This window comes from Clupea harengus, chromosome 4, assembly GCF_900700415.2.
Source record: "Clupea harengus chromosome 4, Ch_v2.0.2, whole genome shotgun sequence".
NCBI lineage: Eukaryota > Metazoa > Chordata > Actinopteri > Clupeiformes > Clupeidae > Clupea > Clupea harengus.
The window spans coordinates 12,964,585-12,989,947 of record NC_045155.1 but is presented as its reverse complement, the minus strand read 5'-3'; the positions used below and the strand labels follow the sequence as shown (position 1 = coordinate 12,989,947).

The 25,363-nt window shown below is 44.5% G+C and overlaps 1 protein-coding gene across 4 annotated transcripts in view; it reads right to left on the bottom strand.

Moving 5' to 3' along the window:
* The window catches only part of clstn1 (calsyntenin 1), a 37,449-nt gene that overhangs the window by 4,166 nt on the left and 7,920 nt on the right, over positions 1–25,363 (bottom strand). The window contains exons 2-18 of one of the 4 annotated variants that reach the window (XM_012826149.3): positions 19,739–19,861; positions 15,693–15,722; positions 13,413–13,608; positions 12,792–13,000; positions 10,111–10,260; positions 9,665–9,850; positions 9,139–9,387; positions 8,261–8,382; positions 6,754–6,916; positions 6,166–6,216; positions 4,890–5,047; positions 4,597–4,745; positions 4,245–4,477; positions 2,112–2,282; positions 1,468–1,613; positions 1,125–1,260; positions 121–305 (exon numbers count right to left, since the gene is read on the bottom strand). In XM_012826149.3, coding sequence (XP_012681603.1) covers positions 121–305; positions 1,125–1,260; positions 1,468–1,613; positions 2,112–2,282; positions 4,245–4,477; positions 4,597–4,745; positions 4,890–5,047; positions 6,166–6,216; positions 6,754–6,916; positions 8,261–8,382; positions 9,139–9,387; positions 9,665–9,850; positions 10,111–10,260; positions 12,792–13,000; positions 13,413–13,608; positions 15,693–15,722; positions 19,739–19,861 — 2,657 coding nt within the window. The remainder of the gene's footprint in view (positions 1–120; positions 306–1,124; positions 1,261–1,467; positions 1,614–2,111; positions 2,283–4,244; positions 4,478–4,596; positions 4,746–4,889; positions 5,048–6,165; positions 6,217–6,753; positions 6,917–8,260; positions 8,383–9,138; positions 9,388–9,664; positions 9,851–10,110; positions 10,261–12,791; positions 13,001–13,412; positions 13,609–15,692; positions 15,723–19,738; positions 19,862–25,363) is intronic. The other 3 variants (XM_012826151.3, XM_012826150.3, XM_012826152.3) reach the window with 3 other exon arrangements.

The window sequence follows — 25,363 nt, the reverse complement described above, 5'->3', positions numbered from 1 at the left end:
CGCAGCAACGCTAAACCAACAGCCATCCATAAATACACAGCTAATCCTCTTGCCCTGCTGCCTCAATAGAACAGTGTGTGGGTTGGGGGGGGGGGTAAGTAGTGCTCGCTGAGGCCGTACCTCCATGGGGTTGACGGTGATGGTGAGCGCAGAGTCGTCCCAGTCCATCTCGTTCTCCTTGCCGTTCTCCTGGTCCCTCATGGTGCTCTGGTGGGCGGCGCGGATGCGGAACACGCCGAGGATGATCATGAACACCAGGAAGCTCACACACACCACGATCACGACGGTGGCGGCGCTGGGCACCACTGCAGAGGGAAACAGACAAAACATTATGAGACTGTGTGTGTGTGTGTGTGTGTGTGTGTGTGTGTGTGTGTTAGACGGAGGGAGCAAGTGAGTGTGTCAGAGAGATGGAGCAGGGACGAGAGTGTGTCATAGGAAAGAAAGAAACTGGGTGAGGCAGAAACAGGAAGTTCCCTTTTCCTTTTGACCAAACTCCAGTACATGTTCAATGGCATATAAAGAGGTTATCCTTCGTGCTCCTGGCGCTTCCAGATGTCGGGACGGCACTCACGCCTAATCCTTAAATTTGCGTCCATTAAACAAGCTCCCAACTAAAACATTTCATATGTGCCCTACTTTTGCCATATTAATTGACTCTAATCCTCAGAAAATCATGCAGGAAAAAGAAAGCAGAATTTTAGGGCGGAAAAATTAAGCTGATTACAGGTTTGATTACAAGGCCCGGATTAGTTTTAACAAGAGACTAGCAAAAATAATCTAGCACAACTATTGTTGGAAACTACATGGTATCTTCGTGAATGAGGTGGTAAACTGACCTGGAAGCCAGCAGTGATCATTGCGATCCCGCTATCTTAGTTTATAACTGTCTCAACATTTTTCTCTAACCGTGGGGAAGTGTTTTTAAGTATAGTAATTATGTTCTTTAAATGAAATTTCACCTAAATAGTTATCTATGCATATTCACTTTGACTCTATGAAAATGGGTGTGGGTAGAACAATTTATGAAACACTCTTTTCAGAGGTGAATGCCCATTTGTAAAAGAGGTAAGAATCTAAAATGGTGGCCACTAGCCAGATTTGAATAGGAGGAAGGTGTTTACCTGAAGCCTGGTGAGCGTTGACCAGGTTGTGTCCGGAGAGATCCACGGAGGCGTGGTGGATTGGGCTGATGAACTGAGGCTGAACCATGGCATTGTTAGCGTGCTCCATGGGATTGGCCGTGTGAATGACGTTCACCTAAGGGCAAACGTGTAGGGTGAGAATGGGACGTGCACAAAAGACGCACCCACACAATTGCAGTTAGGCGGCTCTCATTCACTGCTATATATCAGTTATGTTCCTCTGCCTTATTAACTGTTGAAGACAATGCTACCCAATAGCAATCTGAACCCTCCATTATTTTTCATTTAAGGAAACTGTCAGAATCTAAGGGTCCAGTCATACCTCCACTTTGAATTCGTTGCTGATGTAGCGGCCATTGAGCTCGGAGCAGACCAGCTTGAACTTTCTGTCGAAGAGGGCCTCCGTGTGCCAGTTCCTGTAGCGGATCAGGTGCAGCACCTGCTCGTAGTTGGCCATGGTGTTCACGCCTGCACACAGGAAATTGAAACGCTTACCACTCGCACAAAACAGTACGGGCTCTCATGAATAGGCCATGGACCTGCCGCTTGCTAGCACTCCAGTAATCCCACTGACGTTTTTCCCCCAGAGCGTGGTTACCCTTTGTTCATCCACCCCACCCACACACACACACACACACACACATCAAAACATTTAACTTGTTCCAGCTTTTTAGGGAGAGGACTGTTTTCAGTTTGCTCTCTCACAACTCAAGCACATTACATGATCAACCTTGATCTATGATGACTCATAGCAGAGGGCATTAATTGGGGCCATCATCCATTCTCGCTTTTGCATGTATTTGCATGAACATGAAGTGGCAGCACTTGTAAAGTTATCACTCTTCACTATGTAATACAGGTTGCTTTGGATAAAAAGCCCCCACTTTTAAAGTGACCAAAAAATTTGTAGATGAAGATATTGATGGTATGGTTGAGTGCTGGAGGGGGGCAGAGAGAGAGACGTACCGGTGATGATCATGCCCACGTTGGAGGAGCTCATCTCCAGGCCGCGCTGCTGCACCTGGGTCAGGTCCACCTCCAGGCTCTCGTGCTCGCCGTCCAGGTCGTCTCCCACCACAGTCACCTCGCACGTGTCCAGGTTGTGCATGATCTCCTCGGACACCACTGTCTCTTGAACTGAGGCCAAAGGGTAAGACACAGAGGTTTATAAGAACATGTAAACAAAGTCATTGGTCAGTGTTTGTATGATCAGGATTCTTTTTTTGTGTTTGTTTTAAGGTTTGATCAAACCTTTGTGAAAAGCATTTCCTTCACTAGATATCGACATTAAAGTTGTTTCTTAATCATCATTAATCATCTTTTATTGTTTGTGCCGTGGAACACAAAATAAACTTGCTTAGATTTCGGAATATTAGCTCTCTCTTCCCTACTTCTCTAAATCACTCCCGATCAATGTGGTGAATATTTATTCTCTCCACATCCTTCCCCCTGTCTCTCCCTTCCTCCATTAATGCAAAGCTCCTGGGGATACCACAGCGAGTGAGGATTCTCATCCCCTTAAACCTGGTGGCAACCCGTCTCCAGTGTCGTGCACGTTCACACCTCTCATGAACTAGTTCAAAGTTCAGTTCATACAAGTAAACATGAATCGTTCGGGGCGACAGTGGTACAAGCGGTAGATAAGTCGTTTAGTAATCAGAAGGTTGTTAGTTCAATTCCCTGTCGAAGCGTCCTTGAGCAAGACACTGAACTCCTAATTGCTCCTGATGTGCAGTGTGCCATCAGTGTAAATGTAAAAATGTGTATACATCCTTGTAAGTCGCTTTGGATAAAAGCATCTACTAAATGTAAAATGTTCACCATTTAAATTCTGAACTAGTTCATTTTCATTTTTTTTTGTATTATTGCTAATTTTTCAGGAGGACATAATTTGCACACAGAAAGGTGAGATTTTTACAGAGTCTGCGTCTCTGTTTTCGCTTTCACTTGCCATTCTTATATTGAGACCGAGAGCTGTTGCCTTGGAATACGTTGCTTGTTTGGTATACATGTGTGTGCGATGATTCATGGGTAATGTAGGGCGAAGTCGAGTTAGTTGGTTTAGGTATCGCAGAAATTATACGGGTAGGCCTACTGTTATAGAGGGGGTTCGGGAAATGTGTAATCACTGAGGGTCATCCGATTAGAATGGAAAAGAATGGAGACGTGGATATTCAGTTTGATTCTTCACTCTTTGTATTGCATTAACAACAATGAATGGGATAAATTGTAGGTGAGTGTATGTTTGTATGTGTGTGTGTGAGTGTGTGTGTGTGTGTGTGTGTGTGTGTGTGAAAATATACATTAATACACAGCCCTGTAGTACCATTTTAATAATGAATTATACAGGGAACTAAAGGTAAAAATTTAACCTCTTCAGCAATGACATGCTACTGGCTTAATCTCAGATCAACAAGGGCATGTACACTAAATGAAAGACCGCTCAAAAGTTAGCATAGGTAAAGCCTGTAACACTCGTATTTGTACATTAGCAGCTTATGATAAGCGAGATCACGAAGAGTTCATCATGCTAGATCAATTAAGTGACAGTGCTCGTAACAATTATGAGAAAGCTAAACTATAACAAACACATAATGACAAGGTAGGCTACAAAGTCAAACTCACGTATACATGGACGCACACAACAAGTGCAACGTTCAATTATTTGAAAATATGCCCGAAGTTAACTGCTACTCCATCTAAATATGCCGTGAAGCGATATCAAAACATTGCAGCGTGAGAAGTGGAGTCACATTACCAAATATGGTCATTTACCTTTACTCACCGAAACATGGTCCGTCTGGGCAATGGCCTTTTTAACAGGTACTGAGCAACGACATGGTACAAGCATTCGATTTAGACAGCGTCTTTCCTCAGTAGAAGGAAAACATTCCGTAATGTAGCTAGACCTCAGTGGCGCTGGACCCCAGATAATATGAACGTGTTCACCGTGCAAATTCATTATTTGTCATTAAGTTGCGTTCAGTTCATCGTTCTCATAAAAATGAACGTGTTCAATGAGCGCGTTCTTTTGAACGCGTTCATGCACAACACTGCCCGTCTCCCTGCCCTGGTAACCAGCGGGCATAGCGTACGTACCCGTGGGGTCGTCCTCTCCTTCGGTCTCGGCCTCCGGCTCCACCTCGCGGGTGATGGTGCTGACGATGCGCAGCTCAGGGAAGAAGGTGACACCCTCGGCGCTCTCAAAGTCGGCAGCGCCGCGGGCGAAGTGGTCGATGCCGCTCAGGCTGATCTTGGGCTCTTCTGGCTGCAGCACCATCACGTAGCCCTCGGAGTCGGGTACGGAGATGCACGCCTCCTCATTGAAGCACCTAGGATGGAGGAGGACGACAGGGGAAGGTTACAACTGTTGGGGCCACCAGAGCTAATGTTTGTATGTGGAGACACAGGGTGGGAGTGGGATGATACTAATTGTAAAAAGGCCACTTACTTGACAGTGGTGGAGATGCGAAGGTGTCTGATGCCGGGCGTGGGGAACTGCCTGGAGTTCAGGTAGGAGATGTGCTGCATGACCTTCTCAAAGCTCTCAATGTCATCGCCCTCCAGGGTGATGGAGGACTGGTTGGGATTAGACTGAACCTGGCAAGGATAAGAGAAGGGAAAGAGCACTTTAGTCTGACAAGACCATCTCTAGCACCAGTTTCTCAAAGGTACAGCCAGAGAAAGAGGAAACCCTCTGAAATGTTCCTTTCTGACCTCTGAACCCTGATCCTCGCCCCTCACCTTCACAGTGGTGGCCACCTCCTCGGGAAGCTGCACGTCCAGGCCCTCTTTGCAGGTGTACAGGCAGTCGATCACCTTCTTGTTGTCCAGCTTGCCTGAGCGGATCATGAGGCCAGCAAGGTTGCCCCTGAAGAACTGAGCCATGTGGGCACTACCACCTACAAGGCACAGAGCGGAGAGGGGCACGGTAAGCCTTGGACACACACACACACACACACACACACACACACACACACACACACACACACACACACACACACACACAGTCTATGTTGGTCTGACGACTCGAGCATGCCACCTCTGCAAGAACTGCCCGTGTGACTGATGGCCATGCAGGTTAGTGTGCCCTGTCTGGATGAGCATTGCCAGAAGGCTTTGCTTAGAATCTAAGCCTTAGATGATTAGATGAGCTATGCTGATAACTGGCCCGGGAGCCACATGCAAGTCTCTCTTACAAGATGGGGGAACAACAGGGTTACTGTGATGTATAGACAGGATGGAATGCCAATGCATGTTTCAAAGTAAACAGAGAAGTGGGTAAAGAAAGATTTAAACAATAATGATTGTCATTCCAAAAACATACACAGTACATTTTATCCTTTAGTGTCTCAGGTATTTTTCTGCCTTAAAAGGCTTAAATATATACATATCAAAAAGAGAATCCAAAGTCAGCATATCTGAAATATACTTCAATGATTAAAGCTACAATGCGGTTTCTAAAAATGGCCTGGTCATGCTGGCCAGGGGAACTGGCTTTAAAAATGCAGAAACTCAAAATTGCCTGATCATGCAGGCCAGGAGCTGAGAGGAAGTTTATTTCAGGACTCAGTGTGTCTGTCTCTCTCAAGGTGACACAGCAGCACTGCAGAGAGCTGGGCGGCCCTGACAGGCCAAAAATACTACACAGTCTAGTGTCTGCAGCAATGTAACTTAATATGTGCCTTCTCTGCATTGTGCATTGTGTCAAACGCCAGCCCGTGACCTGAAAACAAAACAGGCAGAACAGCTGAATTGTGGGTCGAAAAAAAAAAGACGAAGAAATGGATGAACGTAAAGAGGTGGGGAGTACATATAACAGCAGACACATCTCAAGACGGCCTCATGCTATGAAGTGTTAACGCGAGTTAAAAAGCACATAGGACTCCTCCGATCGACTAAAACGCTCCGAGTGGAGGTGGTTTTAGTCGGCGAGGAGGTCGCTTGCACAAGCACAATGTATGTATGAACACGCATCGCCACGTCTGAGAGACTTTGAGGGAAGGATTGAATGCGCAACCTGTGGGAGGCTCAGACACGGCCTCTGTCTCATTGTGAACTTCTGAGCCGTCTGTGGAGGTGAGACACAAGAAGAGAAAAAGCAGGGAGAGACCACGTCTTTGTTAACCAACAGAGAGGGAAGGACGGAGTTAAACATGTCAGTGCGTCAAGACATACTTTCAGACTGAGTTTCCCAAAAGTTTCATTCTACTGGAACAATTGTTGAGTGATACTTTTCACCCTCACGTTCACTTACGAAGGCTGCAGCACAATGCTGCTTCTGAGAAACACAGCCTGGGTTATTTCTTTCCTACAAATTACATCCAGTGTGTCCCACTCTTGCCTCGAGAAAACAAGAGCCTCTGCTCAATGAATGAATTTCACTCAGAGCTACATCAAATTATCCGTCTAATGATCATCACTTAGCTACGCTAGCAGCCTACATTGTTATGCATGCAAAGTCTGTTGCCTCAGGTGACAACATGCTCTATGGATTACCTAAATCTACAGGAGAGAAAGGGTGGGAGCAAAAAAGAGAATCATTCTGCCCAATTAGCCGTACTGTCTGGAAAAAAGAGAGCCACGAAAGCCAATTGCCGCGCATTACCTTGCCAGCAGCCTCCGATGGTAAGCTGGGTTTCCAGCTTGGAGGAATGCAGGGGGTAGTCCTCGGTTACCAGGAACGGCTCGAAGGTGACACCGTCGACGAACAGGGTCACAGAGGGGAACTCGATGTTCAGCACGTAATGATGCCATTCCTTATCACACGCCTGAGATTGAAAGAGAGGGAAGATAGAGAGCAAGGGGAAAAAAGAGAAGATCAAATCAGACAGAAAATACATCGAGCTGAGATATGTGGTGTTTGTTATGCTAGAAAGAAGGACTACAGCCTTACAGTCCTCATTTTATCTGGCTGCCAGTTGCCAGGGTACATAAAATATGAAGACCGTGTGCATCGTTAATCGTGTTCATTCATACTCATTCTGCAGTGCAGTATTCTAGCTCACACTGGGAGTTCACACTGCAGTGGTGTAGCACAGTAACTTTCTGACAGTCAAAACAACTGCAGCCCACATGATAAGGGCCCAAACTAGCCCAGGCCTTTGAAGCGTGTGGAATGCAGACTCTTCCCTCGTCCTTTTGTGTCTGCAGTGGGCCCCTTTACTTCAACACAATTTCCTTCCGTTTACGGATTCCATCGGGGTTGATTTAGTGTTTTATTAAAGTTTCAAACATAAGGGGTTTTCGATATGAAAACCCACATCAAAGCCCAATCCAACTGCTAAAGGGAGCACAGTTTTTTTTTTTTTTTTTACCTTTCCTGAACTTCTCTCTCCAGCAGTTTTCTTCCAGTGGGAACTGAACCTACCTCAGGCTAGTTTTGTACTTTGAGGCAGCCACCTCTCTGAAATATTTAAACTCCTACACGAAGTACAGTAATGTTAACAAAAATAGGAATTAATGAGTGTGGATTATTTTCTGAACGTGTGCACACGCCGGAAAGAACAACTCCGGTATATCCCAATTTTAGATCTTTACGCAGTTCCAACATCAGCAGTTTAAGATTCATTTGATTTACAAATGTTTTGGAAGGATGGAATAATTATGCAGCAGAGATAAAAGGGAGGAGTGGAAGGCACAAAGGAAATGCACAAAATTACCAACCTGATCCAATTAGTGCTTAAAACATGGCTGGCCAACTTAAAGTTTTAGCAGAGTGCTTAAAATGTGGCTAGCCAACTTAAAGTTTTAGCTGAGTGAGAGAGAAGGATTAAGATCTCCTCCTTGGGTCGGAGGGGTTCGTTCGTCTGCTTTCAGCTTGCAGTGGATTCTGCTTTAAGCCAAATTACTCCAGCAAGGCCTTTTGCTCACAGTCAGCAAATATCCAACCCAACCACTGGACACTGTGTGCCATCACAAAGACAAGGGCACCATCGAGAGCCCCTGGGTTTGTTTCCACCAAGGACCCCTTAACGGCTCCGTTCACATCCCTTTGAGGAAACCTTCTACGGCTGTCAACAAAGGTTCTAAGCAGAGCATTCAAACTTGGAAAGAAGCCACGAAATCCTTCTTTTACCAAAGATGTTGCGCGCCATTGCTGACTCTTTACTGACCTGGTCCAGCTTCCAGTGGAACTCGGCGGGCTTGTAGCTCTCGGCATCGGTGGGGTCCTGCCTCAGGAGCAGCACCAGGCGGCAGTTGTGCACGTACAGCGAGTAGTGGTGCCTGTTCATCTCTGCAGGGTAACGACAGCCACCATAATGATGTTATGAACTCATACATACAGTATCCATGCTAAGACTGCCCAGGGTACCAATGTTAATGCAACATGAAGAAATTAAATTAAACTATTCAATATGATTGACAAACACTTAAAATGTCAGGAAACACACTAAGAGCCTTAGACTAGCATGCTATGCTAAAGTTAGGCATCTGCATTGAGAAAGAACTAGGTCATATAGACAGATACCCATATAAACAAAACCCTCACAATAGACACTCAGACTGGCCACAATCCCATCACTGGCCCCAGTCTTAGCTAAAAGAATAGCATGACCGCCTGTGGTGGCTACATGCTAATGTCCACATGATGTAATCCTTTTTACATAAGTACTACACGGCTCACTGCTAGCACGAGATTGGATTGTAGTAAGACTGGGAGATCCTGTACAGCATACTGTAAGGAGGAACCACTGAGAGCATTTCAGCCCTCAGGGCCAGACATGACCCCGACCTTTAAGGAATCTGCATAACAAGCCCTGAAGCCAAGAAAAATGTGAGACAGACTACAAGTCTCGCCCCAACTAGAAGATGACTACTTGTCCTAGTGTCATTTTCCTTGACATAATGCGTTTTATTTTTAGGCATTTTCCACCCACTGAAAATAGGAATCCGGTACATGTCTGGTACATTCAATCACAAAGACACAGACACAGACACAGACACAGACACAGACACAGACACAGACACAGACACAGACACAGACACAGACCTGTCTTGTCAGAGTTGCAGAGGATGGTCTCTTTTTCACGGGCCCCGGGGCCATGCCTCATCCACACAGAGACGGTGAAAGGCTCCTTCAGGCTAGTGCTCACTGTGCCCTCAGGGATCTTGATGGCCTGCGTGCCGTTGAACTCAAACACCTGGTCACTGTCATGCCCATTGTCTGTGGGCAGCCCCACGGTCCAGTTGGCAATGTTGCTGGGAGTGGGCAGAAGTTCTACGGTATTGCCACTGGCGCCTGCAATAGACACATAACACCACGTGTGACTCATGACAGATTACATAGCAAGAGGTTGCCAATGGATCTGGCAAGGCATGAGTTCCCAAAAATATGTTTTTAATGCATTTTTAGTGACAAAACAAATAACTGATACAGACCACTTAAACCTAGCACAGCTTCTCAAACATGATACTATGATCCTTCTTAAGAGTTTGTTCAGGATAGGCGCATTAAAATTATTTTTTTTGGCCACAGCACAACATCAGATCAGGCATTCTGGTTTAACTATACTCACCACAAAGCTTGTGCAGGGACTTCTCAGAATACGTGTCTCTGTCACAGCCCTTGCCAATGTGACTGGTTTCCAGCTCAATGGTGGCCTGGATAGAGGTGATTGGCTCCTCGCAGGTCTCCAAGTGCATGCTGGGAAACAGGGCCAGGCTGCCAGTGCCAGGCTCATACTCGATTCTCTTATTAAATCCTAGCCCCCCAGGATAGAAAAAAATAAACATTTGTTATGTTACAGTGACATAATAACATAAACAACAAAATCCTTGCATAAAACGATTACTTCTGTTTTTGTCTGAGTGGCCAACCTAACAGCTACCCGTTTGAGATTAAATGGCTTATCTATGTACTGTTTACATGACAGGATCACCATGCTTCACCGTACATCAAAGCAAAAAAAAAAAAAAAGAATGTTTTGTCCCGCATCCTATGCAAAGAAACGGCCTGTGTTACCTTGCCAGCTTGGTTTGCAGGTGGGCTTGATGTTGATCTTGACGAGGACGTCCTCGGAGGCCCGGTTCTTCCCGCAGTCGTAGGCGGTCACGGTCAGCTTGTACATGCGCTCCTTGCTGTAGTTGAGCTTCTCTGTGTTCTTGATGTTGCCTGATAAAGAAGCAGAGATACATTGGAAGATGTTTTTTCCCCCAATAGGGTTGGCTTAGACCCTTTTATCACAGATCCTGAGACATATCAAAAATGACAACTGTAGCCATTTTATATCCCTTGTCCACCCAACAAATTTAAAAGAAAGGCCCATTACAATTTATACCTCCATGCCAAAAGGACTACTTTGTCAATATATTTACACTGATTAAAAAGAAAAGGGGGAGAAATGCGAGGGAATACTGATATTAGCGAGCTACACTACCGTTGAAAAGTTTGGAACCACTGAAAGATTTCCACATTTAAATATACTGTATATATTTTTTTAAACACACACACCTTTTCAATTCAATTAACCTAAAATTAATTCGAAATATAGTGTAGATATTGTTAATGTTGTAAATGAACGGAATATTTAAATAGGTGTGAAAGGCCCACTTTCTGCCACCATCATTCCTGTGTTTCAGTGGAACATTATGTTAGCTAATCCTAAATTATCATGTTTAAAATGGTGATTCATCATTAGAAAACCATTTTGCAATTACATTTGTGTGGCTGAAAATGAATGTGCTGTTTGTGCTGGGCTACTTGAGTATCTGGAGGAGTTCAGCATTTCTGGAATTGATTAAAAATGGTCAGAAATAAAGAGACCTTTCTTCAGAAACACATTATTTTATTATTGTTCTAGGAAATTAAGACTATTCCATGCAAGAAACGGAACCTATCTTACAAAGGTGTGCGCCACGTCCTTTACAGAACCGTGCCCACCAGTGCTAACCAGTAGGCAAAGAGAAGCGGGAGGCCCCGATACAGAACTGTGCAGGTGGATAACATCAGAATCTCCAGTTTGAGAAACAGATGCCTTACGTGTCCCAGCTAGCAGCTTTATGAAACATTACCCATAAAACACCAGTCTCATCAGCAGCAGTAAAGAGGCTCTAGAATGCTGTCCTTCTATAGCCTGACAATGTCATACTCATAATTCTAGTCAGAATATGAGTCTGATATCGCTCCATTGGGCTGTGATTATGGGGTGTGTTTCAACCGAACCAGGAGAAAAAATGCCTCTTCGCTCAATTGGTTACCTACAACCAATCAGAACAACGTAGTATGTGACCAGGGCCAGCTGATAAATTCAACTTTTACCGGATCCCGTAGGAAGGAAGGCAAAAACATCTTTTCGATTGACAAATGCCTTGATCGCGTTTCTCTGTTCCTCTTTCAAAATGAACGCACTGTCAATGTCTAAATGGACTCGAATCTATACATTTCAGCTCTCCAGCGGCAGCCATGTTTGTTGAAAACGAATTCAACTTGTGTGTTGGTGACGTGCTTGATTACGTTACTGTTGATGATCTGTCCATCATCGTATAAAGCCCGCCTTGACAATTTGATTGGTCCGGCAATTTCTGTCCGAAAATAATTTCTCCCCAATGGAGTAATGCCAGACCGAACTTCCCGACTTCAAATGTTGTGGGCGGGGCTAAGTTCGGTCTGGTATCCAGGCTAGTCCTTCTAGGAAGAGTTTCAAAGATCTGAGACTGGCCAATGAAAGGCCATATCTGAGACTGGCCAATGAAAGGTAAAGAATAGGGTCTGGGGGTGCTTTGGTGCTGGTAAAGTATGTAATTTGTACAGAGTAAAAGGAATCTTACTTTTAGAGGCTATAACTACATTTTACCATAACACCATTATCATGCCATACGCTGTGGGCGGCTAGACCAGAGCCAATTTTATCCTACAACAAGACCCAAAGCATTACTCATAGACCTGTTTAGCGAAAAAGCAGTCAAGCTGTAATGCAGCTAAATCGTAATTGCCACAAATGGAGGATTCTTAGATTAAAGCACATTTTCAAGCTCAAGCAGAAATCATTATTTCTAACTTAGTCAAAGTCTTTAAGTTATATTTTTGATTCATGTTGCACCTCATTTTATGGAGAAGTTTGAGTTTTTCTGAAAAATGTGTCATTTTCGGGGTGATTCCAATCTTTTGAATGGTAGAGTAGTTCCACTGCAGGAATTCCGTTTCAGCTTTGAAAATAAAACTCGACTAGACTCTTGGAACAGTTCCAAGTATTTTGGCATGTTTGAACAGGAAATAGATATCGCTACAATCCAGCCTCATCTTTTATTTGCACTCCATCAATGTTTGAATAAGGAGATTCAAAACTTGAGTGTTCAATGACGCAGGCACAATATGCAGCAGAGCAAACGCCATCTTTTGCAATAAGTCACTGTGTGCACAAAGCCCTGGGCTAAATGTAAAACCCATCACTGCATTCACATCACACCTCAAGGTGTCTGGCATTCACTTCAAAGCCTATGTCGCTTTGAATTGTAAAACAGGCTCACTGATTTGCAGAAATCAATTTCATGGGTGCAGCTTCGAGCACCACAAACCAAAACACGTCTGAATTGCCCTGATCGCCAACAGAAACAATGTTGCCGTCTCTCTCTAATGTACCAGCTACCGGCAGCCGTTACATTTTTCCTCCCCTGCCCCTGCCCCCGCCCGTCCCGGTCTCCTACCATCCTTGTCGACGGAGAAGGGCACATCAGGGGTGACGATCTCATAGCTGCAGATCTGGCTGTACTGGAAGGAGCAGTCGGCGTCCACAGCCTCCACCTTCAGGATGTTGTCGTACTTCTTGCCCTCAATGACGGTGGCCTTGTAGGACTTCTCCTTGAATACGGGTGAGTACTCGTTCACATCATTCACCTGGATATGGACAGTAGCCCTGCAGAGGGAGGGGGCAGGGGTTAGTAAAGGACAGCACGGGATTGATTTGGGAGGGGATCGGAGTTGAAGGGTTCTGCCGTGAGCCACAGCCATAATGACGCACGTATCATTCAAAAGCAGATAATTGGATGCAGTCTGCATCAAACTGCTGGGCGGACTGGACGGACAAGTAACGATTTAGGGTCAGCCGTGTGACAACCTCTATCCCCCAGGCTTTCAGATCACATTATGTCACACTTGGCTCGTTTGGACCAAGTAAAGCTTTATGTAGCTGATTACTCTGCCTTAAACTCATACACAAAGATTTACTAATAAAATTCCCAGCATAAGAGACAATGAATATAGTAAGTCTAAGTTGAAGTCACACAGTCTGGGTTTATGGAGGTGAAATAAATGGTCTGAGAACGTACTTATGGGACTTCTTCATGTTAGCTCCATCAGGACCCTCGCCACAGTCGTAGGCCTGGATGGTGAAGGTGTGCTCCTTCTGCAGCTCGCAGTCCAGCTTGTCCTTGGCCCGAATGACCCCCTCGCCCGTGGACTTGTCCAGCACCACCGCCTCGAAGGGGACATTTTGGCCGTGGATCCGGAAGCCACAGATCTCTCCTGGGTACGCCAAAAGATGGAGAGCAAGGGGGCGTGAGTTCAGTGTGGCCATGAGGGAGGGAGGGAAGGAGGGAGGGAGGGAGAGAGGGATGGGTGCAGAGGAAGTAAGGGTGGGTGGGGTAAGAGGGGTGTGAGACGTTGGGGAGGGTATCACGGCAAGAGAGAAGCTACCCACTGCGGCAGATCATGTGGGAAAAACAAAAAAACAAACCAACCAAAAACAATAACACAATGAAAACAAGAGCACACCACACATAAATAAAGAACAGCCAAAGTTGTTCTGTCTTTTTTTCTCTTGGCAGCCAAGGGATTGTACACTGTTTGTACACTGGTGGGGAGGTGAGGGAGAGAGGACTGTGGAAGCTGGCAGCACTGTAGGGTGGGTGAGTATTTGAGAGGGGGGTGAGGGTTGTGGGCAGGGGTTTGAGTTAAAGCATAGTGTTTCGTCCAAGCCACTATGATCACATTGCATCCAGGCATGCAGTAAGTAACCCAGAAAAAGACAGAGAGAGAGAGAGAGAGAGAGAAAGAAAGAAAGAAAGAAAGAAAGAAAGAGAGAGAGATGTGGAAAGGCATTTCACAGGAATACTTTAATACAAAAGTCAACAAAACCAGGAGAAACAACAAAAAAAACTAATAAACAGGTGATAATCAATGTCTGTAAAAAAACTAAAACCTCACAGCCTCAGAAAATTCAAATTTTTTGAGGATGCCAAGTAATTATTGCAAGACCAACAAAAAGAAGGTTAAAATACTGCATTAATGGTCGTAGTGAATGGACAAGTATTAACGATGGGTGGTGGCACACTGTTGCAGTTACTGTTGCCCAGAATTTAAGACAAAACAACTGAAAAAAACTTAAACAAAGGAAAATCCTTAAACTGAGAGGTTATTTTCCACCTAAAGCTAGGCTATTAACATGATGGAAGTCTTCCTGTGCAATGTCGACTCTCCCACACCCTTTTTAAGAAAGAAAAGGATGAAAAGAGTAAAACAAAGAAAACAAAGCAGAACAGTCAAGAGTGATCAAACGTAAGCACTGGATGAGAGCCTGGGGGGTTAGAAATATCCACTTGCTTGACATCCACATCCAAATACCAGCTGCAGTCATGCTGTGACCAGGTGGGGGATTAATGGTGAGGAGGGGGGGGGACGAGACGAGGCGTCGGCTAAGGTGCATCGACAGAAAAAGCATCGAGAGTTTGCATCAGTTAACAATCTCAGCAACTTCCGGCTAGCGCAGGGCTCCAGGAGAGGATCAAACGCATTGGGAACCTTCTAGAACTGGACGTTCACTTTCCCACTTCCACTCGTTTCTTTCCTTTTCGTTTTTTTTTTTCGAAGATCAAATTTTTAACAATTACCAGAATATAGGTGCATGTGCATATAACATGGTTACAATTGGGAACGCAGCATGGCATATTTTGAATAAGACCATCACACTATTTTAGAATTATTGAAGGACGTATAGGGGGCATCAATATCTCCGATCCTGTCATTAACAAATGGTCACTAGTTCATGTTCAAGCATTTAGAGAGATTTTGAAAATGTTTTTCAACAATAAAAAAATGATTGATTGCTCAATTTAGGATTTTTACATTTACAAGCAAATGTTACTCCATGCCCGTAAAACACAGGCATGAAATTGAAGTAGTATTAATATTGCAACCTATTTATAATTCATATCTATCTGTAATACTAGACATATGCACATGCTTCATTGTGGAGTCGATTGGTGGAGTAGAACACTGCTGAAGCACTGTTAGGATCTGCAAACTACAATGGATGTCTCATGCACAGATATTTCTAGATACATTCATCCCCACGACACACTTTTCATCCAGTTATTGTTCTTTTTTTTCCACAACAAAAAATTAGGGTGAGTGGAAAACAAATAGGAATAAAAAAAATTAAAAAAAAGTAGAACCGAAGGAAAATGAAATGAAAAAAGACTAGAAAGAGATCACAGAGCATAACAGGAATTTCTGTGAGAAATGCCAATGCCTTTTTTTTTGCGTTAGTGGGGGGGGGGGGTTAATCAAAACAACAGTTCACAAAGCAGTAGAAAGAGCCCGTCATTCACCTTCCTTGGTGAAGATCACCTCAAAACTCTCTACAAGAGGGGGAGAGAAGATAAACCCAGGTCAGTCAGAGGAAAGAAGTCAAGAAAGACTGATGAGCACAGAGGGGAAGAGACAGATAAGAAAAGAGACAGAGAGAGGGAGAGGAGGGTTGACAGTTTATCAAGTGAACAGAACATACAAATGGCACAGCAACATTGAAAGACAAACAGGGAAAGACATTTTAGTTTCCTTCAGACAGAAAAGCCCAGGGTAGAGTGTGTAGAGGACATTTGTTTTCAGGAGAGAGTGCACTATATGGAACCAATGGTCAATAAATAATGACTGACAGGGTGGGGATGAGGGGGGGGGGGGGTATGCTGTTCTTTTCCATAAGTATTTGGGCACACGCGCTCATATTTTCCTCCTATCCAGGAAGGGAAAACACAGAGATGCACTTCCTCTGGGTATTTTCAATACCAATGTGGATGTTCAACAAATGGAAATAGAAAATCCAGCCACTTTTAAATGGACATCATGTTTTCTGACTCTCACGGTCATGCCAGGTCTAGGGTCTCAGTGTAAGAGCCATTTCATTGCCGCCACACAAACTGAACACGCAAAACAAAACCAAAAGAGGCAGCTGGAAACCAACAACCCACACAGTTCAAATGTGTAGTCTACTGTGCTAAAGCTCAGAAGGCTTTAAAGCCGGCCAGTGGACAGTGCTGCGCGAGGGGTTAGTTCTGCTCGGCTGCCTATGCTGAGGCCTGGCTTTGGTGCCTCCCGCCTCCACCCCCGCTCCCCCCTTGGCCTCTCACTGGCCGGCCTGTCAACCCAGGTTTTCACCTCAACAATCCAGAATGGATTTCCCATTAGGGGCTGCTGTTCAGACCAAGTCATGCAATGTGGGCCTTTGTACCTCCCCCAATGGCCAGGCGAGGGCTTAACGACGACCTCAGCGCCATTCCAGGAAGAAAAGAGGCTTCAGCTGCTTCGTGCCAAACGTCAACTAAAGATGGGGGGGGGGGGGGGGGGGGGGGGGGGGTTGGGGTTGAGGGGGAAGTCCGGTTGTTCCCATCAAGCCAAAGCACAATGAATATCGACTGAGCCACTACACTCTGATCCCAAGAACCTCGATCCGCCGAGACCAAACAAGTCTTTGTGAGGGACAAGGGAGGGAAAACAATAACAAGGAATTGGAACTTCTGTGTGCCACACTGTTAATGTTCCTATTTTCATCGCGGCCATGATGGCAGATTTGGGGTTTTATGAGGTCTCTTTATGAGGGTGTGAACTGAGGGATACACTGAAATGGCTGCCCAGTGTGCAGAGTAGATGGCTGTGTATTACCAATTCAGCTCCAGGGCCTCCTCCCAGCACAGATGACCTGGGGTCAGCATTCCCCTGCCAGTGTCCAGAACAGGGGATCGGGGCTAAAACTGTCTGGGAAGAAAAAAGACCTCCAGTCGGCAATTGAGGCCAGACTTGAGGTCATCTCTAGCCCACGGCACAATATCCACAAAGGGAAATGCTCGGTCATAAGGCAAGGAGTCACACTGACTTGTACCCGCACTCAATACGTGAGCTTAACTAGATCATACAAAAATCTAGGGGTGGGAATCTCTTGGCACCTCACGATTCGATTCGATTCCGAGGTCAACGATTCGATTTTAAACCGATTATCGATTCTAAACCGATTATCGATTATCAATGCTAAACCGATAAAACGATTATCGATGCATGTCGATTTTTAAAACATTTGAGTTTGCTACTCAGAGTCTCAAATCACTTCCTACTTTGTGTTTGATAATTAAAGAAAATCAACAGATGAATTACCTTCTCTATTTTTTATTAGAGAAAAAGCTTTTCCTTGTCACAATTATGACTTTCAATGAACAATGCAATAATCGATGCAGCTTGCATTTCAACACAAATGGATGTGTAAAAAAAAAAAAAAAAAAAAAAAAAAAAATTTCCCCACCCCTACAAAAATCCGTCTAGGGTTTAATAAGAAGACTGTCACAATTGTGTCGCCTCTTGTACGATGTTGTCCTTAGTACCTGTGTCGTTCTAGAGCACTGTGGCCCCAACACGGGAGGGAGATACCGGAGCTGAACAAAGAGAGGCCTGGGGCTGAAAGCCTTGCTTGTGTGCCTCTGCCCCAAACTGCAGAGGTGCACAATCATGCAGGCATGACGGAGGATGACTGTGGTTATTTGTCAGTTAGCAAGGGCCCCTCTCAGGTATGCACACACACACACACACACAGGGAAGCAGAGACACAAGTCCTTGCTCAGCCACCCAGCGAGTGTTGGGCAGTTTGACACCAGGCTGTTCTGCTGACAAGGAGTGCCAATGACGACATTGGCGTGGCAGCGCCAGAGCAATGCCAGTCACCCCCACAGACACGTGACATGGCCAAAGAGGGAGAGCTGGCCAACAGGGACAGATCGTCCAGCTCTTTGCTCTCTGTCGCCTGATCAAAAGGGTGTGCCCCAATGACAAACCAGCCCAGTTTGGCGAGGGGAAAAAAGGCATTTCCCACAGAGCATCTCTGATGAGATAAAAAAAATGTAAAACACACACAGATGACTGCATATCTGTTTATTTGAAATGCAGAGTGCTATAAAAAACGTCCATATTCAAACAAATTGGGTCAAGTAAAGTCCACTGAGATCCAGGTTTTGAAGATGGGTAGAACAGGGTTTGATTAAGATGGAAGGAAACACAACACACACATCTTGGGACTACTGCCACCACATCAGTCAGAATGAATGCATCCTGTAATAAGCAATGGGAAATGATCGTTTTGCATACGGGATGAGGAGCAGGAAGTGACATGAAAGCGGGCCTGATGTGGGCAGGCCATCAGTGAGGGCCCAAAGGCGATGGGGTGGGGGTGTCTGCGTCGTCAGAAGGAGCGGAGCTCTCAGTGCTCGTCTACATCAGGAACAGAGCCATTGGGAGCCCTGGATCGAGGCCAACTCCAATGTTCATGTCATTAATGAGAGACACGGCCTACCGCCGCCGAGGCCCTTTAATTGTGTCCATCATGACACGCAGCATGGAAACCAGCTCCAAGACATTACTGGACGTTAAGTATTCTACCAATTATAAATCTGTTTCACAAATATTAACAAGCCATCACAGCTTTAGTAAAAAATGTGGTAACTGTGTATCAAAATAGATCTACAAAAGAAACTATATCAGTGTCACTAATCTTTACAAAAAAAGAAAAAGTATAACAAAGGAATAAGACAAAGCCCAAATATTAAATAGAATGAATTAAAGCTGGCCTACTCATTGGTATTCATAGGGGAAATTGACAGGGAACATTTCATTTCAGTCAAACAGTGGTGACATTTACAGCGTAAAAGCAATCTTGTCAAGATTTGTCATGGGGTCTCAGTAGGTTTTCATGACACAACACAACAGCTATAGTCCAAAAGTATGTCAAACATTTGTGCTGGGCATTAAACACCAGATAAAAAGCCAAACAGTAACACTGCAAGTAGGTCATACATGCATCTACATAGAAATTACATTAATAGCAATGTCCCATTAACATTAACAGATCTTACAGAACTAAATTCCTTGCAGTAAATTGTTTTGAAAACACTGACCAGTCAACAGTAAGTACAGGAACTGGTGGAGATAATGGGTCTAGATTGACCATCTAATGTCTGTGTCTAGTTTCTGCTTGACTTAATGGGTTAAATGACTAGGCAAACAGAAGACAATTAATTTGCTTTCATGGAGACTGACAGCTCGTTTACAGAACTAGCCGGAGTTGGAACCGTGGGTGGTTGGGTGGATGTGTGTGAGACAAAGAGGGTGGGGTTCTTTTGAGGTAATTACTGTTAATTGGCAGATCACAATCTGACATCACTGTCCCAGTGTGGGTGCTTCACAGGGGTCACAGACAGACCCCCTCTCCCCGTACAGGCAGGAGAGATGGGGGTTTGCACATGGTCGTGATAACCACCATAGACACATATACATATGTATATATGTCTATGATAATCACTACATGAAACCACACAAGAATTCGAAACACCACTCTCACCTGCATAGCGCAGCGGGGCGTCCTTGTCCAGGGCGATCAGGGGAGGGTCCAGCAGCACCTTGTCATCATTCTCGGTGACGATGCCGTGATATGTGGTCTCGATCCATGGCTTATGCTTATTAACTGTGGAAAGCAGACACAGAGCAGCAGGTCAGTAATGAGGAGACAGACACTGACCACACCCACGGGCGTGACTGATCTGACACCGGAGGTGTTGAGATGTTGAGATCCAATTAGAAGTGTAATTCATGACAGTTTGAGGGGAAAAAAAACATGTTTTAAAGTCAGTGTTTTTCTGGCCTTAGAGGAAATAATCTTAATAACCATCTTCCAGGGAACAACACATTCTGCAATACATCTGCAACACAGCATGACAGCGCTTTTTTTGCAGGGTGACATTTCCTAGCTGCACCACAGGGCTGACAGCTGCCTTTGAGAGTTTGTGTGTGTGTGTGTGTGTGTGTGTGTGTGTGTGTGTGTGTGTGTGTGTGTGTGGGTGCGCGCGCGCATGCACACGTGTGTGTGCAAAGACCAGCACTGGAGCTCATTAGTGTTGCTCGACAAGCTCCAGGGTTTTGTTGTTTGTACAGGCAGCATTGCCACCGACTCGCTTTTAATACGTCAGTTCCAGAAAGCAACACCACCACCCCCTGCCCCACTTCACCTAACTACCAAACGCATCCTGGCTGCAGTGTCAGGCCTGGAAGCAAAAGATGGGATGGGGAGGGATGGTGAGGCAGAGAGGGGAGTGCGGTGCGGTGCAGACAAGTGCAGTCAATGTGAAGGGCAGACTGCTCTCCTCCACTGAGAAGCCTTAGCTATCCCTCACCTATTCTAAAAGCCTCAGCAGTTTTCGTGAGAAACCTGATATCTTAGTGGCAGCAGCATGGACTCTTCATTTCACAGAGTCTATTGAACGACCTGAACACCGTTGACTGCTTGCCGCTCCTCTCCACAGAAAGCAGCCTCCATCTTATAAAAGGCACATCCCTCAGGTAACCATAGCAATGCAATCGGCAACACACTGGCTGTGTTTATGGGACTATAAACCTCATCTTCACGGCTGCAGTGTTAACTGGAGGCCTCAGAGGCAGCAGCTGTGGTTCTGCATTTTAGTTTTCAGTCCGCAAATCCGTGTCAAGCCCGGAAGTCTTGTGACCTACAGACCTGTTAGCAACAGTAGCACGGTAGCCATTTTGGAAGGGTAAAAAAAATTAAAAAACCTCACTTGTACCTTCACCAAGATTTGTTCAAAATGGGTAAAAACATAAAGCATATTCTGCAGTGACAACTGACACCACCCTGCTTCCTCTAAGGACAGAGCATTTCAGCAGCGGCAGAATGAAAGCATCTGCTTCAAAGGATATTCATCTACACACATTAAAAATAAATCAGCCAGCAGGGAATAGCTGCGATTTGGCAGCTGCAACAAACATGCTCGCGCAAAGTCTGGAAATGTATGAGCTTGGGCTAATATTCAGCTGGCTATATCCACCTGGGACCAGAGACTCGCCCCACGGCTACAGCTTCCGATCTCACAGTGAACACATGAAAAATGCCTCTTTAGAAAGAACACTAGGAAGCCATCGCTTCTGTTCATTAAGGAGTGGTACACAATTTCCTCTGTGTGGTGAAATTCTGTGTGCGACATTATGAGTGCCATTAGCGGCTAATCCTCGCCTTTTTCAGATCGGCTTTCGTGACATAGCATCGTTATCAGTATAAGGACAACAAATCTTTCAGCAAGAGACAGTCTAAAACAGAAACAGAACTAGGGGGTTTTATTCCAGCTGAGGGATTCACCCCACTGCTCCAAGTTATGACTCATGGGAGGATAGATAATGAGATATCAGTCCAGCACTTTGGCACAATAACCACAAATCTATTTAAACAACTGAAGCAAAACGTCAACAGGCAACCAACAAGCTCTAACAGCATAAATACTATTACAACAAAACAGCCCAGTGTAGTGACCACCATCCTGATTGGGTGGTCAGTCTTTGGGGATATTGGGGGGTGGAGGTGTAGTCCCAATCTGGCCTTGTGAGTAATGGCCACACTAGGGGTGGGCGATATGACCAAAATCTTCTATCACGGTATTTGTAATTTTATATCACGGTTACGGTATATATCACGGTTTATTATACGTAGGGTGACCAGATTTGGGTCTTTGAAAAAGAGGACACTTCAGCGGTGGCGAAATGTGTCCACAGACATTTATTTATTGACCCTTAAGAACACTAAGGTGCAGAAACAATACTGCCTCAATAGGCTATTGGCCTAAGCAATAGTGGCCAGTATCCATTGAATCTTTAAATAGTAAAATAAAAGCAAAGTGTATGTAAAAAAAAAAAAAGAAAAAGGAAAAATCTTTCTGTGGCATTTAGTCCAGTGCTTATGTTTCAGTGGTTCTTTAATGTACTTTCAGAAGATAACTCAAGTGTTAAAACTTTCTTTTCAATGTGTGTCCATATGTTAACGCAATAATGATGAGATATTTTCTTTATATGGCCACATATTAAAATAAAAAAATTAAGAAGTTGGCCATTACACATAGACATATATACTGTACATAGGCTCTCCATTGACCGCCTCAGCCCGTTGCTGCGACGTGCTAACGTGATGACGAGGTGATTTACAGACGTAAACAGACGCAAGTAAATGATGGAGCTGCAGTTTTTCTGGATAAAAAGCACTATAGATAGCGTTTATATTTCTCAACCGATTTCACTGAGTCGTTTTTATATTCAAGGGTTTATGATCTACGTGGAGTACCAAAAAAAGTTTTGTCTCCATATTACTTAGAATCTCGTTGGTTTGGCCGTAATCGCCGTTGACATACGCCGTTGACATACATGTATATGATAATAGCTGCTAGACGCTCACTGTTCTTGTGCTCTCACAGCTCATTCACTTTGAAATACTGAAAAATAAATGCCTACACTAGACACTTTTCAGTCCATATTTTTCAGTATATTGAATCTTGCCCAACAGTCGAGGATTACTCAACAAGTAGGCACGACAGTCCTTGCAGGTTATGTGCTTAAAATGTTTACTGGGTATCGTATTATACGGCTCTTCAGAATGTTCAAAAAAGTTCCGTTGATTTGAATAGGCCACCCCAACGTTCGCAGGTCTGTATTTTCTTTATTTTCACTGCTGCGAAAATGTAATGACCGCTGACCATCTTTCATATCATTCCGCAAGTAGTCCGGTCATTTAACGTAACGGGAAGTAATGGGTTGCTACGCAACACCTGAAACTTTAGAGTTCTATTTTATTTCTCAGCAGAAATCACAAAACGGCTACAAAATCGTTAAAGAGGTATTTTTGGAGGAATGTCTATTGTTTTGGTGAGTTACTGTATAATAAGAGGGATGAAGTATAGTTCGGAGGTCATTATCTAAAAATAAATCGATTGGATTTCAAAATAAGAGTATACCGCGGTTGAAACGGTATGGCCAAATCTCTCCCGGTAGACACATTTCTACCGTTGCACGGTATATACCGTCATACCGCCCAGCCCTAGGCCACACCCACAAATCATCTTTAGCACCGGCTCTCTCACATGACCTGAAGTGTGCTGCTGCGGCTGATGGCCGTCTCTGGACAGATTGCCAGCCCAGACTACGGGGATAATCTGCTTTAGGCCCTGGGTTTGTCAAACCCTAAGAGACATAGTTAGCTATGTCACATGACTGGAAGGGGGGTGGGGTGGGACCAAATGTGACTTTTTTTCCCACTTTAATCATGAAGTCGGTGCCAGGGTATGGTGACCAAGCTGCTGTTTGTCTGTCTTCTCATTCATTAAAAGAGGGCTGAACAACATCAAGAACTTCAAAACAACAGCTCTGGGATTCTGACTAGCATGCCCATTGTAATAATACATTTGTGTTGTCAAATCAAGATATTGAAATCAATTAGATATTTTTTTCACATGTGTATATTCAACATGCATAACAAGCACTGTTTAGACAAAGAAGAAATCCATTTTGAGGGAAAATCTCCAGTATCCACCTTTGATATTTTATTTAGTTTTTTTATTATAAAATACTATTTTACTGATTCCATATAAAAAAATTGTAATAACTAGCCTTAGTAGGTCCTATGTCTTGAACAATACACTTGTTATACAATATGCATCACTGGTCATTAAAGTAATGAAATGATGAGACAAATGTTAGTAAATAATAGATAAGTGAGTCAGAGTATCACCTGGCGGATAAGAGGCCAGTGAGCATCTATGGCGTACAAGTAGACGTTGCTCTTTATGCTCTTTATGAGCAGAAGCATGTTTCTCCTACGTCCAGAACAGGTGGTGTGGAGCAGGTTCATGTCAGGTTCTAGCTAACCTTAATCCTACACACAAGCCAGCACACACACAGACACACACACACACACACACACATATATACTTGTAGGCCTACACATACATGAAAACAATGACACATTTGATTTGATCATAAAGAAGCATTAAGATCTACAAAGACTCACAAGTTATTCTTGGTTGGGGCTAAAACACGTCTGCATTCACACAAGCACGTACATACACACACAAGCACGTACATACACACACAATGATCCCCAGAGCCACAGCTTTATCCATCACCACACACAGAGCTAAATAAAAAAAAAAAGACAAACATACCACCTCAACTCTAACATCTGCTCCACCTGCACATACACCCACTCACCCATTCAATCACATCCTGATTAAAAGCAAATTAATAGTTGCGCCCCTGCTATTTGTCTGTCTGATGTGACTAGCCCAGCCATTTCAAACAGTTTATGTGCAGCCGGCCACACTTCCATTATTAAGGGCACAGTTAACCATCAAAGCCGGCCGCGGCATGGCTTTCTGCGGCTGCACTGCTGAATGAGATTACTGAGGCATTTCTGATGTGGCTGATAACTTTTAAAGAGCTCCAGGCCCTGGGCGCCAGGCACATGCAGCCTGTTTGAGGTGGCATAGCGCCAGTTTCTCCATCTTTTCCTCCCTCTTTCAAACTCTTTCTTTTCAATTCTATCGCTCATATGCCCTTTGTTGCAAAGCCTTTCCGCATGCCATAGTCACACTAAAATAGTCCCAGCCTTTCAACTCCTGCACGACAGTTAAAATCTGCACATCACACAAAATGTCAAAATTAGCTTACATAGGCTAATACCATTTAACATTTGCTTGGACAAAATATGTACTAAAATAAAAAATTTGCCCTCAAGCCCCTGAGCTGTTTTTCAGTTACTCTGACTACAATACCAATCACTGAGATATAATCTGACGGCATTGCAGACATCCAGAGGTACAGCTTAAAGCCCTTCACTGCATCAAACATAGCTGCTACATGCTCCTCTGCATCTTGCTGCCTAGTGCTCTGGCTTAACTCCATACATGGGAGCAGATGAGTTGCACTGTGTCCCTTTGCTCCCAAGGGCAGGGCAAATATCTTAATTTACGCCCATCCCTCTGGCAGCATGAGGCATGAGCAATGTATGGGCAAATGACGAGAGGTCACATCAAAGGGCTGAAAGAGTAATGCAATATATACGTATATACTTATAATGAGATACAAACTGTCAGCTGTGAATATGCTCATTTCCTATTTCATCGCCGCACTTATTTCCCAG